The following is a 14717-nucleotide window of genomic DNA, read 5'->3' as shown; positions in this document are numbered from 1 at the left end:
GTAATTTCAATCGCTTGGTTAAAAACCAGGTTAGTGTACATTATGAAAGGGGAAAAAAACCTACAATTGGTAAACATTTAGGTATAGAATAGGTCCAAAATGGCAATATAATAAATCATGCATATTTAGGTCCACTTTAAGTGATTTTAGTTTTGGGTGAAAATAGAAGTACTTATTAGAACATCTTTTTGTATCTGTGCCCATTGCAGTGTTTTTTGATTATTTCATGTATGGCCATCTGTGGATAGGCTATAAGGGGGTTCTCTACAGTGGAGACAAAGATCATCCAAATGAATACTGGGCTGGTGTTACATAAGTATAGAGAAGATCTTTCTGTATGGGTTTATATTGGGTGCTGCTGCTTAGGTAGTCTTTGCCAGATGGCTAGGAATACTCAGCCACAGCCACCGAGTGTCTGACACGACGTCCAGCTTTCCTCAATACAGGCAGAGAGGGACTGGCTGCAGCCCAAGGAGGCTCTGTGATGTTTAATTACCGCATACATTTGAGAGATCTTTTGCCACTACAATCAGTTGCATGTCAGCTGTCCATTTTTCTCATACGGTACTAAAACATTTATACATGAGACTCGTTTTCAAGTGAAATCGCCTATACTATAAAGCCCCATACACACTCAACAGCAGTCTTTTAAGGGGCCCATACACTTAGCTGATCAATCTGACATGTTGGAAAATTTAGGAAGATCTGTTGAGATTGCTTATCATTTTGCATTGGACCTAATGGAAATCTGATGGCAAAAAAAATGCCATCAGATCCAGTGTTCTCCCCAGGCTCTTTTAGCCGGGTGCTCCACCCGGCTGTCATCGGCTCACCTCCTATGCTGTAAGTTGCCCTGCATTTTTCCCACCCGGCTGCTTTTTCATGCCACCCGGCTGAAAAAAAAACCTGTTCCTAGTAAAAAATGTTCCTAAACACATCAGATCAGAGATCTATCTGATGATCTATCTGCTTCTAATCTAATGCCAGGAATACACGGGTCGACCCGGCGGCCGATTAGCTGCTGGATCGACCCCAGCCGCGTCCCCGCTCGTGCGTGCAGATCGATTGCCGCTCGTCCCCGCCGGCGCTTCCTTTATCAGAGCTCGATTCTCTGCCATTGTCCGCCTGCAGGGATCGGGCGGGGGTCGAGCGGCTTGATCGGGCCAGCTGAATATTATCATCGGATTGTAATCGAATTGCATAAAGAATCGTATCGTGTGGATTGGGCTTTAAAGACAGTGGTTGAGTGTGTGTATGGGGCTTAACTCCTAGCACTTAATAATAGTTCAGCTCATGTTGGGTTACACAAAGTAATGTAGAGTTCAGGGTCAGCTTGTCCAATCTCATATGGCACTTTTGAAGCCTCAAAAAACTCAAAATGGTGTAGCAAATCTTTCATTAGAAAGACACACACACACACACACACACACACACACACACACACACACACACACACACACACACACACACACACACACACACACACACACACACACACACACACACACACACACACACACACACACACACACACACACACACACACACACACACCATTTCCAGAGATGCTTGGAGGCAGGTGTGTGTAGACTTCCAAAAATTTGGACACGGTTAATTGCATTTACAGAAAGTAATATGGCAACCTCTGATACTGTCGGGCAGATTGCACATTTCTAGCCAGGGCAGTGAGTATAAGATAACCTGTCGAACTTTTCATATGATGAGCTTGGTTCAATGCCTGCTACCCTGCATTTTCATGAAAGATGCCGTGGACTCAAAACCGATGGGTTAAAGACTGCATTGACTTTCTGACCCATTGGAAAAAAAACACCTGCAGTAGGAGTTTTCTGTAGACAGTGGATTGCATTGCTATTGATTTGGTCAGCTAACAGTAAAGCGCGTCTCATAATGGATCCTGTACCACTTTTGCATAGTGTGAATGATGAGGAGAGTCCTCTGCCACCAGGTGATGTCATCGCCACAAAGCGCTATATGTGCAACAATTTTTAGGTAGGTCGTACATAACAACTATGTGATCTAAAGGAGGAAAAGGTGAATTAATCAGCCTAGCTACTTTCTTCCATTCTTTCTCGCTCTGACATTTGCACGCCCATTTGCATCGCAGAACCTTGAGTGTCCATGACCCTGTCATGTAACAGTCACAAAATTAGCACTTATTAAAGTTGCTCAAATCCTTACACTTTCCTGTTGTTCCTGCTCCAACACATCATCTTTATGACCTGATTGTTCACTTGTGCACCCAACCCCTCCATGGGTGTAATTGTAGTAGTTTAATCAATCAGTGACTTCACCTTTTTTTGTTTTTAATGCAGTGACTGATTAGTGCATCTTGTAGTTAGTATTTCATGGCCTGTGAAGGAAAAGCAGCACGCTTAACTGCACTAGCTGACAGAAAGCATGTGTAGTACTTTGTATCCCTTTGTTGGCAATATGAATGGATTAAGATCACGTGGGGCTGTAGTAGAGCACACAGGTGTGACTGGGCTTGCCCTTGCTCTGACAGCCAGCCCAGTATTTATGTATGAGGAGGATCTGTAAAAGCCTACAAGCACACCCTCTGCGCTCAAGAGACTGTCTCTCAGCACAGCAAGATTACTGCCAATCCCACAGCCAGAGGCTTAAAGAGTTTAACACAACCTGACATGTTACCACAGAGCTGTGTCATGCTTAATTACTGCATTTTCATGACTGCAGTAGATGGCATGCCCACTAGTAAATAACTTTCTGTTTTGAAGAGTTTTCTTGATCCTACTGTCCTCACCCTGTTGATTGCACAGGACATTTAAAATAGTGAGTTGGGGGTAGTGAATTTGGTTAATTTTTATGCTGTGTGTTGAGCTAGCAACCATAGAGAATCAGTAATACAATTACCAATATGATATTAGTTCAGGTTCGTGGATCAGTTTTCCTCATGTTTTCAGTGCCTCACCCTGGATAATATCCTAACGCCCCGTTCACACTTGCGTTTTGGCATGCAAATGGACCGGATCCGGATCGTATCAGGACCTGATCCGGATTGGAACCATTCGGTCTGTTTGCATCAGGACTGCTTCAGGCTGCCATCCGGATCCGTGGGGGGGAAAAAAAACAAAAAACCTTAATTTGTTGGGGTCTGCAGAAGGTGCACCTGTAGAATCAGGTCCTCCGCTGTAGGCCTCACCTCCACCTCCGACATACTGCCAAAACAGCTCCAGCACTGCTGCTCCACTCCAGATATGCTGGGCCCATGTGTCCCCACCCAAAATGGCCGCTATGAAACGCATAGGAAGTGGGGTAGAACGTCCGGTGTTGTCTCCAGTGTGTTCTGTGCTTCCGTTTCCCATTGGTTTTCTATATCCGGATGGTGCAGTCAGGCTCCGGGCCAGATGAGCCGGACCAAAAAATAGCGCATGTTGGAAAAGAGTCTGGCTCCGTACTGTACGGAACGTACGTATGTGAACGTCCGCATAGCCTTTGCATTGCTATGCGGAACGTACGTTCCGTTTGTACAGTATACGGTCCGGATCCGATCAGGCGGATCCGGACAGGGAACGCTAATGTGAACCGGGCCTAAGCCTCAAAAAATGAATTCCCTTCCCGATACGTAACCATAACAACCCCCCACAATATTAACCCCCTTACTGCAGTCTATCACTCATCTTCCCCCTCAATGTAAATCTTTTGATGCCTAATGCTAACATCCCCCTTCCTGACGACCAACCTTAAGCTGTCCATACACATATAGATGGCCACCAGATTCGACCATCCGGGAAATCCCTTTCGGATCTAAATCTGATCTATTACTTCCACACACTGTACAGATATTCAATAGATATCAGTATGAAATCTATTGAAAATCTGTGTGGCCACCCTCACTTGCTGGGCCCCCAGGTCTCTATCTAATGTGCTCCTCACCCCCTGGGCTGGGCAGAGTGTTGGCAATGCAGCTTATGCCCACCTGTCCGCTGATATGCTCTTCCTTTCTCCATCGCTGCCAGGCACTTGCACCCTCATGACCTGGTGTCATGTACAGTTTGTGACCGTGTACATGTCTGGTCATGGGACACAGGTACCCCAGCAGTGATGAAGAGGACACAGGAGGAGCGCTCGTGCGGACAGGTGAGTGTGAGCTCCGCTGCAACACTCCTGGGGCCGGGGGAGCATATTTTAGATGGGTGTGAAACCGGACAGTCTCTGGCAAGCCTAAAAACCAATAGGCGATTTTAGGAACCTGTTCTATTTGCAAAATCTCACACCTGACACTAGCTGTAAATGTTAGTGTACCCGAGACTATGTAAAATTTTTTTTTTTTTTTTTTTTTTTTTTTTATACATACCCGGGGCTTCCTCCAGCCCCTTGCGCACAGATCACTCCCATTCCGCGGTTCTCAGCCTTCTCTATCGCCAGTACCAGGTCCCGTAACTTCGGCCAGTCTGCAAGACGTGTTCTATCTATCTTTTGCTTTCCTGCATGTCCTGTATAGCTGTAGCACATGCAGTCTGCCCTGTAGTGTTTACTTGCACTGTAGTAATGATGGTGAGCTCTGTGTGGATGATACAGGGCTGTCGCCCTCCTCCTTTTCCTCTCTGGATTCTCGTGGTGGTTTTTTTTTTTTTTTTTTGTTCGTTTTTTTTACTCTTTTCTAACTACAGAGGAGAAAAAAATACTGGTTTCCTGCTCTCTGCCTGCTGGTTTTGATCAGTGCCAGTGCGCGAGTTATTACTCTTGACAGCCTGCTCCAACCTGACACATCACAGCAATGTTTTCTGCTTACCCCACACATTATTCACCTCTTGCTTTACATCTTTAGCGTAAACCACATTGTGCCACCTACATCTCAGATGTGAGTAGAATATTCCAGTTATTGTGACACTGTCCCTCCATGCCTTGGAAGTGCTAGTCTCTTGGCTTAGTTCAGCAGTGTGTGTTTGTTTCCTGGGCCTGCTAATGTGTAGCTATGTGGGTGAGGAATGACACACATGCTCTAAGTGACATGTTACCCACGCTGTGTGGGCAGATTTCTCAAAACAGGCTTTGTATTTTTCCAATGGTCTTCAGGCAGATGGGGCAAATCCTCTGGAAGTAGAAAAGGCAACAGTGTTGTCTGTACAGTATGTGAGGAACATGGTTTCAGCAGCTTGTAGATAATGGCTGACATGGAATGAGCTATACATAAAATGTTTTTTTTTTTTTTTTTTTTTTTTTTTTTTTTTTTTTTTTCCTCCAGCGCTGCTTTGTAGCCAGCAGATTATACCACCTTGGCTATCAGAGTGAAAACTGTATGGAGTAAGGTTGATTTAGCTTGTTGTATAAGTAAATTTACTGTAGCCAAGGTGCAATCAGGAATGGACATAACGGCAATATGCCCATTCTGACACAAGCTGCAGCTTCCACACTTTTTTTTTCTTTCTCTAAATCTCATAGACCTCTTATCTAAACAGTGGTACACATTACATGAGGTGAACAGTCCTATCTACCTAGACCATCCTGCCCCACTTGACACTCAAGTATACAAAAGCTCATACACATGTGTGACTAAAGTCGACTGAGGCAGTTGATAACGACCGCTTCAGCTGATAATCGGACGTGTGTGTGTATAGTGGTTCGACTGCCAAGCAATCTGCTTAGCAGATCAACTCTCCTCCTGCAGTGGGCGATCCCATTGTTTTTTTTGCCGTTTCCTCCCCACCCGCCACTGTCACTCACTGCACCTGTCACCTGCCACTGCCTCCCCACATAGCAAAACGGCGCATTGTCCGCTACACAGCTAAGTGGTGTTTGTGCAGCCGGGCCCAACGATGTTGACAGGCATCATCTAGCAAAGTTGTTTACACACCTTTAAATTTTAACTCAGAAGCAGATTTCAGATGTAAGAACATCAATTTGGGGGTTGAAACGGATACTAATTGTTTTATTACACCTAATATCTAGTGTATTAACCTCCTTGCTGGTTATCCCGAGCTCAGCTCGGGGTAACCTGCGCAGGAGGATTTCTCAGGCTCCGCTGGGCCAATTTGCATAATTTTTTTTTTTTTTTAATTGCACGCAGCTAGCCCTTTGCTAGCTGCGTGCATATTTCGATCTGCGCTGCCTGGGCTCGCTACATGATTTAAAAAAAATAATAATAATAAAGTGCTGCGCCGCCCCCTTGCCGACACAATTGGAACAGCAAGGGGGTTAAAGGGTTCCTTGAATGACTTGTAACATGCAACTTGTGCAGTCCCTGTCCTACTTGCAACCACCCTACCCCATTTTTCACCCTTACTGTAATTGGATGCCCTGGTATAGAACATTGCCCATAAACTTAGCTTAAAGCCGCATCTACATGCGTAGATGCTGCGACGATGTTCCTCATCAATCGAGCCGCCGATTCCCTGCTCGTTCCCCGCGAGGAGACAATGGCAGGGAATCGAGCGGAAGATAGGTGCGGCGGGGATGCGGAAGAGGCGATACGGCGGCTAATCGAGCCGCCAGATCGCCGCCTCATCTACGCATGTAGATAAGGCTTAAAGGCATACTTAAGCCTGCAAAAAGTTCCACTCACCTGGGGCTTCTACCAGCCCTCTGCGGCGTTCCTGTGCCCTCGCCGGTCCTCAGCAATTCTCTGTTCCCCCACCGTGACTTTTTTTGTTTTTGCCAACTTGGAGGGCCGCTAGGGCTGTCCAAAAGTGCAGTGGCCCACCGACTCCAAAAGGGGGCTAATAGAAGCCCCAGGTGAGTGAAACAATACTACCTACTGTAGCTACCCCACCATTGTTTGAAATTTTTGAGACGTGGGTTGCTGCATCAAATTCTAAAAGTCTACCTTCATCTTAAAAAATGGAAAGCAATGTGTTTTTCCTGCACTTTTGTTTGCAATCTGGGGAGAACCTGTATAGTAGTAGTTCCTGCATCCAACACAATCCTTGCCTTGGCGGGCTTCAGTAATAGTAATAAAATTCAATGTTAATTATGATGCAACGCAGCATGATCAGCTTTTAGTGTTCTTAAACCTACTTATTTGACCTATTACATTCCAGCAAAGACCTGTTTAGGATTAGGACTGTAGAAACAATTGATGTACTTCAGGCTCTCACAACCAGGATTCCCTGGAACCCCAGGGTACCTCGAGTACCTTGGCATTTTTCCCCATCGTGGGGGTTGGGAGATGTATGATAGCGAGCAGACTATAATAGGGGTACGGTAAAAAGAAGCTTCGAATTCAGAATGAGCACATTCATAAAAAGCACTAGACTAAGGAGACATTATAATGAAGGGCAGTGTAATAGGCGGTAGTGACAAACAGCCACACCAGCTTTTAAAGACCATGCCACCTGCAAAATAAGTTCAGGGGTCCCTTGAGATCCAAAAAGTATTTGCAGGGTTGAGAAAGGCTGATCTACAGTATTTTCTTTTCACTTGCAGGTTGCTTTGTATATGGACTAGTCAATAGTGAATGCCCAGAGTTCTTGCTATGCATTTGCATTTTGGTGGTCTGTTCCCTGTGGCACTAATGTTTTTGATTGAGAAGCTTTCAAAAATTGGTTAGAAGTGAGCTTGCAAGGGTCAAATACATCAGTGGTAGTATCAGTGATTAGATCCAGTGTGTGGTCACCTTAATTCCCCAGCTCACCCTTAGATGTTGTACGTATCTTATCTTTTTCTTAAAGAGACACTGAAGCAAAAAAAAAAATTAAATTTGTATGTGTAGTACAGCTAAGAAATAAAAAATTAATATCAGAGACAAGTCTAAAGCTGGCCATACACTGGCCCGATTTGCGGCCGTTTCGACAGCAGATTCGATCACTGGGATCAAATCTGCTGCCAATCGTTCGCGCTAAACGCACCCGCCGATCCGATTTCCTCCCGAAATCTGATCGGTCCGTCGATCGCGCCGTGCGGAAAAATACCGTCGATCGTCCGCGGGTAGGGAGCGCATCGCTAGCGGCGGCCGATCCGATCAGGTATACATTACCTGACGCTGGCTCCCGAGCTTCTTCTCCACGATGCACCGCTCTGTTCCTGCTTCCATCCCAGCTTACATTAACTTCCTGTGTCACTGCAGTGACCAGGAAGTTCAAATAGAGGGCGCTCCATTTGAACTTCCTGGTCACGGAGTGACAGTGTACGCTGGGATGCGTGTGGGATGCTGGGATGCGGTGCAGCGCGGAGAAGAGGACCCGGAGCCAGCTTTAGGTAATGTATACAGGGGGGAGACAGGCGGCAGGAGCAGCTCAACAGATCGGTTTCAGGCTGAAACCAATTCACAATCTTGTTTGCAGTAAAGGCAGCCATACGATCCCTCTCTGATTAGATTCGATCAGATAGGGATCTGTCAGCTGGTCGATCTAATGTCAAATCGACCAGTGTATGGCTACCTTAATTGTTTCCAGTACAGGAAGAGTTAAACTCCAGTTATCGCTATGCAAAAAAGCCATTAAGCTCTTCGACTTTGAGGCCTCGTTCACATTACGAACGCGGACAGGCACGCGAAACGCGGACGAACGCACGCCATCCGCGTTTGTATGCGTTGCGTGGCTGATCCCATCACTGAAAAGTGAATGGGACAGCCACGCGTTTTTGCAAAAAATGCGTGCAGCATGCGTTCCCGGACCGCACAGGTCCGGAACGCATGCAGTGTGAACATCAGACATTGCACTCTATGCAATGTCTGATTTCGTGCGTGTCGGCCACCTGCACGCGTTTCCAAAACGCGGCTGGAAACGCGTGCAGTGTGAACGGGGCCTGAAAGTCGTGGAGAGGGCTGTCTTCTGAAGATTATCTCAACAAGAATTTTTCTTTTTTCTCTGCCAGAAGACAGGTCAATAGTTCACAAGTCTGCTCTGAAAAAATCATTTAGAATGCTGAGTGTTGTGTAAACCAGTGTTTCTCAACTTTTTCGAGCCAAGTACCCCCTATCGCAATTCAGTTCGAGCCAAGTAACCCGTACCAAGTACCGTGTGTGTGTGTGTATACACCCCAGGTATTGGTGCCCCCAGTATAGATAGCGAGGTATAGGTGCCTGCTCCAGTATAGGTGCCCCCAGTATAGCCAAGCATGGGTGCCCACAGTATATCTAGGTATAGGTGTCCTCAGTATAGCTAGGCATGGGTGCCCCCAGTATAGCAAGGCATGGGTGCCCCAGTACATCTAGGTATGGGTGCCCCCCAGTATAGCCAGCTATGGGTGCCCCCAGTATTGCTAGGTATAGGTGCCGCCAGTACAGCTAGGTATAAGTGCCCCCCCAGGATAGGTGCCCTCAGTATAGCTAGCTGTATGGGTGGCCCCAGTATAGCTAGGAATAGGTGCCCCCAGTACAACTAGGTATAGGTGCCCTCAGTATAGCAAGGTATAGGTGGCCCCAGTATAGCTAGGTATAGGTGCCCCCAGTATAGGTGGCCCCAGTATAGCAAGGTATAGGTGGCCCCAGTATAGCAAGGTATAGGTGGCCCCAGTATAACTAGGTATAGGTGCCCTCAGTATAGCAAGGTATAGGTGGCCCCAGTATAGCTAGGTATAGGTGCCCCCAGTATAGGTGCCTTCAGTATAGCTAAGTATAGGTGGCCCAGGTATAGCTAGATATAGGTGCCCCCAGTTCAGCTAGGTATGGGTGCCCCTAATATAGCCAGGCATGGGTGCCTCCAGTATAGATATGTATAGGTCCCCCCAAGTACAGCTAGGTGTGGGTGCCCCAAGTATAGCCAGGAGGGGGACGTAGCGCATGAGGGGAGCGATGCCCACACATAGCGTCGGGGAGGCCTCCCTCACCTGGGCTCCCCCCATCAGCGCTTCCCCCCCCCCCCCCTCCGACACATTACAGCGGCATGGTGAAAGGAACGCAAACTTCTGCGTTCCACGCCGGAGGTCCGATCTTCTTTGAGCCTTACGCAACTTCCTGATAAACAGGAAGCAGAAGCATCGCTAACAGAGAAGAATCTCCGTCGTGGAACGTGGAAGTAAGTCCACGTTCCTTTCACCATGCCGCCGCTGTTAATGTGTCGGAGGGGGAAAGCGCTGACAGGGGGAGCCCAGGTGAGGGAGGGGGGTGTGGACCCCCTCCCCGCCGCTATGTGTGGGCATGCTCCCCTGTTTTTGCACCCCCCTGGCTGCTTACCCCCTGGGGTCCGCAAACCACGTGTTGAGAAACACTGGTGTAAACTGCACATGTTAGAGAATGATGCAATGTTATAGAACACACTATATAACTGAAATTAAAAATATGAGAATAGTTTCTTTGCTACTAATCTTCTCGTAATTATCCGTACTACACAACCAATGCATTATATAAAAAAAAAAAAATTCTTCAGTGTCTCTTTAAAGGGATACTGTAGGGGGGTCAGGGGAAAATTAGTTGAAGTTACCCGGGGCTTCTAATGGTCCCCCACAGACAGCCTGAGCCCGCGTAGCCACTCCCCAATGCTCCGGCCCCGCCTCCGGTTCACTTCTGGAATTTCAGACTTTAAAGTCTGAAAACCACTGCGCCTGCGTTGCCGTGTCCTCGCTTCCCCTAATGTCACCAGGAGCGCACGGTGCAGGCACAGACCATACTGGGCCTGCGCAGTACGCTCTTGGTGCCATCAGCGGGAGTGAGGACACGGCAATGCAGGCGCAGTGGTTTTCAGACTTTAAAGTCTGAAATTCCAGAAGTGAACTGGAGGCGGGGCCGGAGCATTGGGGAGTGGCTACGCGGGCACAGGATGTCTGTGGGGGACCATTAGAAGCCCCGGGTAAGTTCAACTCATTTTCCCCGACCCCTCTACAGTATCCCTTTAATGACTGGAATATGTTGCTGTTAGCCGTCTCTCACATGTCAGTGTTATATTAGCCTGCAGCCCATTGGATTTGTAGTCTATTTTTATTCCGTGCAACCACCATGACTTTTTTTTTTTTTCCCTTCCCTCTTGTCTCTCTAGATTGATGAAATCCCTGATCCAGCTGCTAAGTCCGCGGCTAATAAATACCAAGTCTTCTTCTTTGGCACGCATGAAACGTAAGTGTTAACTAGCTTTAGTAAACAGCACTATTTTTTATTTGGAGCAAATCTCTATATATCTATATCTCATTTATTTATATTTTTTTTAATTTCTGCCGGGGAGGTGTACATAAAAGGTGCCATATTGTGTTCCACTTTTTTGGTGCATCCTTTGCATCACTGTGGTCGGACTATGTATGTGCATATTAAGTTGAATCAAGAAGGGCTTATGATATCATGATTGAGTATTATATACATTTGGAGCTCTAGGATTTATTTTATTTAGCTTTAGTAAATTATCACAAAGTAAACAGTTTGGGCAACAGCCGTTTGTGGCCATAAATATACTTTTTAATAGAAGTGTATTAAACTCCAAATTGCTCCTCATTAAATAATTACACTACATCACAGATTTGTTTTTCTAAAGGAATAGTTGACCCTTCTGCTTGTTTGTTCACAGTACTGGGCATACTAGGAAGGTTGTACATTATACCTTGTATCAGAGCCTAACAAATAACTGGTAGATCAGGTGTGATCACTGCTTCGTTGGCACATACATGAAGTGTTATGCCAAGAGTAGTGGTTAGACTTTACTATAGATCACAGATGGGGTGATGTACAGGGAAATATTGGGAAAAGCTGACTGCATAGATAATGGAGAGGCATACAGAGCATAGAAGCTACTGTGATGGTGTTCCAAACCTCAGGTTACCCAGGGGTCTTTTTTGTGTTTTCAGGGGTACAAAATCGGCAACGTATAAAAGTTTAAGTATATAAACTTCAATTTATATTATATAATATTTATCCTTCTTCTTGAAGCAGAATTTCACCAGGTGTCATTGTTTTCCAAAAGTTAGCGATATAGCTAGGGTTTAAGGGGTACATGTGATGTTGGCAACATTGTGTAGTGATAGTACACATAGGATACATGTGCACACAGAGGATTAAAAGCTGTTCTGTCTTTGTTCAGAGCATACCTTGGTGGCAAAGACCTTGTTCCCTATGAAGAGTCCAAGGAAAAGTTTGGAAAGGCAAACAAGAGGAAAGGATTTACCGAGGGGCTCTGGGAAATTGAGAACAACCCAACGGTGAAAGCATCTGGATACCAGGTAACAATCTCATCATAGCCTCACACTTTTTACTTCAAAGGATAAATGTACTCAACAGATTTCCTAATGAAACTCCTCCCAAAGAGATAATTCCTCCATTCCTATTTAATAATATTGCCCCATTGTTTGCAGTTCAGAGTTATCTTGGCTGAGCACAGGCCAATATCATAGTTCTTTATCATATAGCTCCGTCGTGTGTCATGTATACCAACAGAACGTGGCCACAAAGTAATCTGAGGGATCAAGTTCCTGATCCCCATGGGCGACATTAGTTGTCAACATACACCTCTAGTCAAGTAACTGTTAGATTGTACACGTGCACCAAGTATGTAGATTGGATTGATGCTGATGCCGATGTAATAACCAGTGAATAAGGGTGCGTACAGACATGCGACTATAGTCGTTTAAAACGATCGTTACCGACGGCATTGCCCGACGATCGTTCGTAAAAAGTGCACTAACGATCATTAAAACAACGACCAACGAGATATGTCGTTGGTAAAGAACGATCCATTCTGCCAGATCTTTTCCAACGACCATCGTTCAAAAAGTAATGTCTGTACAACGATCGGTCGTTGATCGTTCGTTCTCAAAGCTTTGCACATGCTCAAACAGTTCTTTTTGACACTTGTGTTTGAAATCAGTTTATACATTATGTTGCGCACGCAACGCTCGTTCCAAGATCGTTCGTACACGAACGATGTTCAAAGTAGCCTTTCTTCAAACGATCATCGGCCGATACCTCCTTTAACATCGTTCGTCGTTCAGAACGAACGATCGTTATCGTATGTCTGTACGTACCCTAAGACTGAAAGTCACCATTCTACAAGGCAGCTGGAATTTTCAGGACGATATAAATGACAGGCATGTCCATCTTGGTGACTTGTATTGTGGTATAATTCCCTCCCCAGCTGTTAGTTCTCCAGTGTCTTTTTTGGGGGGAGGGGGGGCGCTGCTCAGGAAAGTTGAAAGTCCTCTCAACTCTGTTCACAAGAGAATTTATAGTGTGGGGCAGAAACTGTTTCACAGCTTGTGAACAGCCAGTGAAAACAGACCTGTAGAATGCATCCAACAATGCTCTTGTAATTTCAGGCTTGTACATGATTTTGTGTGGGGGCACCTAATGACCCCCAATCTTGTGCATTGCCCCACTAATGTGTACACTATCTTTTAGCCTACTTCCCGGAAGAAAGGTGCAAAAGCAAAGGGTGCAAAGGACGAAGAAAAGGTATTTACACTTTTTATATGTATATTGCCTACAGCACATGCAGCCGCCTGGTATAGGTGTTGTCTGTCACCCATGCATGAAGAATGTGTAATAAAGGAAGAATTCCCTCATTCTCCTGCAGAGTACCTGCACATCACTCTTACATGTGCCCATACATCAGGCGAATTTGGCGGCCGATTGACCAACCAAATATTATAATCAAATTGGTTGAAAATCGGTGCTTCCAAGTGTAGGACTAATTGACATAATGACCAATTTCCAGCCAACATTGGTCGCATTAGTCGATTGCGCCTGGTGCAAGATGTCGGGCTGAAGTTGGTTGATTATGTGTACGACGGCCAATTTCGGAACGAGCAATGAAATTGTTCTACGATTTCATGCTATAATGGGACAGGAATCAGCCTACAGTATATGGGCAGTTTCGACTAACAGATACTCTAATCAGTGTACAAGATACAGAGGCGCCAAAAGAATAAAAGGTAATTAAATGAACTTAAAAAACCAACTGGTTAAACAGAGGAGGCAGCGGTGGTCTTACCCCCTCCAAACAGACACAGGCAAGGACTGCGATTCAGACAGTCAACAATTTATTCGGAACTCCAAAAAACAATGCAACGCGTTTCACGGGCCATACATCCCGCTTCCTCAGGCAAAATACAGTAGGAGTCACAGCTGCAGAAAATACACAAACAGACAACCAGAGGCATAAAATCGTCAAAGTGCTGATATGAATACGTAAATTTACATTTTGCATTACATTTTAGTGACAAGTTGTGCGCGGGTTATAAATATTAGTTTCAGACTGATAGTAGTCTCATAGGTATGCTTGACAGCTATAGAATGGGTAGGGGGAATGTTAAAGGTGCATTGTGCTAAACAGAGTAAGACCAATGATAAATACAAACAAATATGTAAATACATAAAGTAAAAAATTGGCTGGGTTTGCTGCCGGTTGTTGTGGACATCATACAGAACAGTGAATGGTGGGTGAAATTGGGAGAAAGGGTTGACATGGTCTAGAGGAGGAGGAGGAGGAACAGAGGGTGTTGGAATGGCTAAAAAACAGGTGGGGTGTTTTAGGCAGCAAGTAAACAAGAGTATAAGGAGAAGGCAGACTTACCATCTGTATTATATCAGCGAGCTCGGCGCCTCTGTAATGCCAGAGGACACCTGAGTTCATTAAGTAGCATGGATCAGTATGAGGAATGTGAGAGTACTTCCGGGCGGAAGTGTGTCATAGAGGGGCGGGGCCATCATGTGTGTAAACTTTGTAAATTTTGTAAATAAAGTTGAAAAAAAAAAAAAGGAACGGCTAGAAAAATTAGTTTCGAACTGATGGAAGTCTCAAAGGTATGCTTGACCACTTTAGAATGGATAAGGGGGGGGTGTAAAAAGTTGCATTGTACTGAATCAGAGTAAGACCAATGAT

At 45.5% G+C, this 14717-nt stretch overlaps 1 protein-coding gene across 1 annotated transcript in view; it reads left to right on the top strand.

Annotated features, from left to right (window-relative positions):
- HDGF (heparin binding growth factor) overlaps window positions 1-14717 on the top strand; it is a 39608-nt gene that overhangs the window by 11939 nt on the left and 12952 nt on the right. Inside the window, exons 2-4 of the mRNA XM_068253482.1 lie at window positions 10893-10969; window positions 11922-12060; window positions 13235-13288. Of these exons, the coding sequence (XP_068109583.1) occupies window positions 10893-10969; window positions 11922-12060; window positions 13235-13288 (270 nt within the window). The remainder of the gene's footprint in view (window positions 1-10892; window positions 10970-11921; window positions 12061-13234; window positions 13289-14717) is intronic.

This window comes from Hyperolius riggenbachi, chromosome 9 (genome assembly GCF_040937935.1).
Source record: "Hyperolius riggenbachi isolate aHypRig1 chromosome 9, aHypRig1.pri, whole genome shotgun sequence".
In the NCBI taxonomy this organism is placed as follows: domain Eukaryota; kingdom Metazoa; phylum Chordata; class Amphibia; order Anura; family Hyperoliidae; genus Hyperolius; species Hyperolius riggenbachi.
The sequence above is the reverse complement of the archived record's forward strand: the minus strand, read 5'-3'. Positions and strand labels throughout refer to the sequence as shown.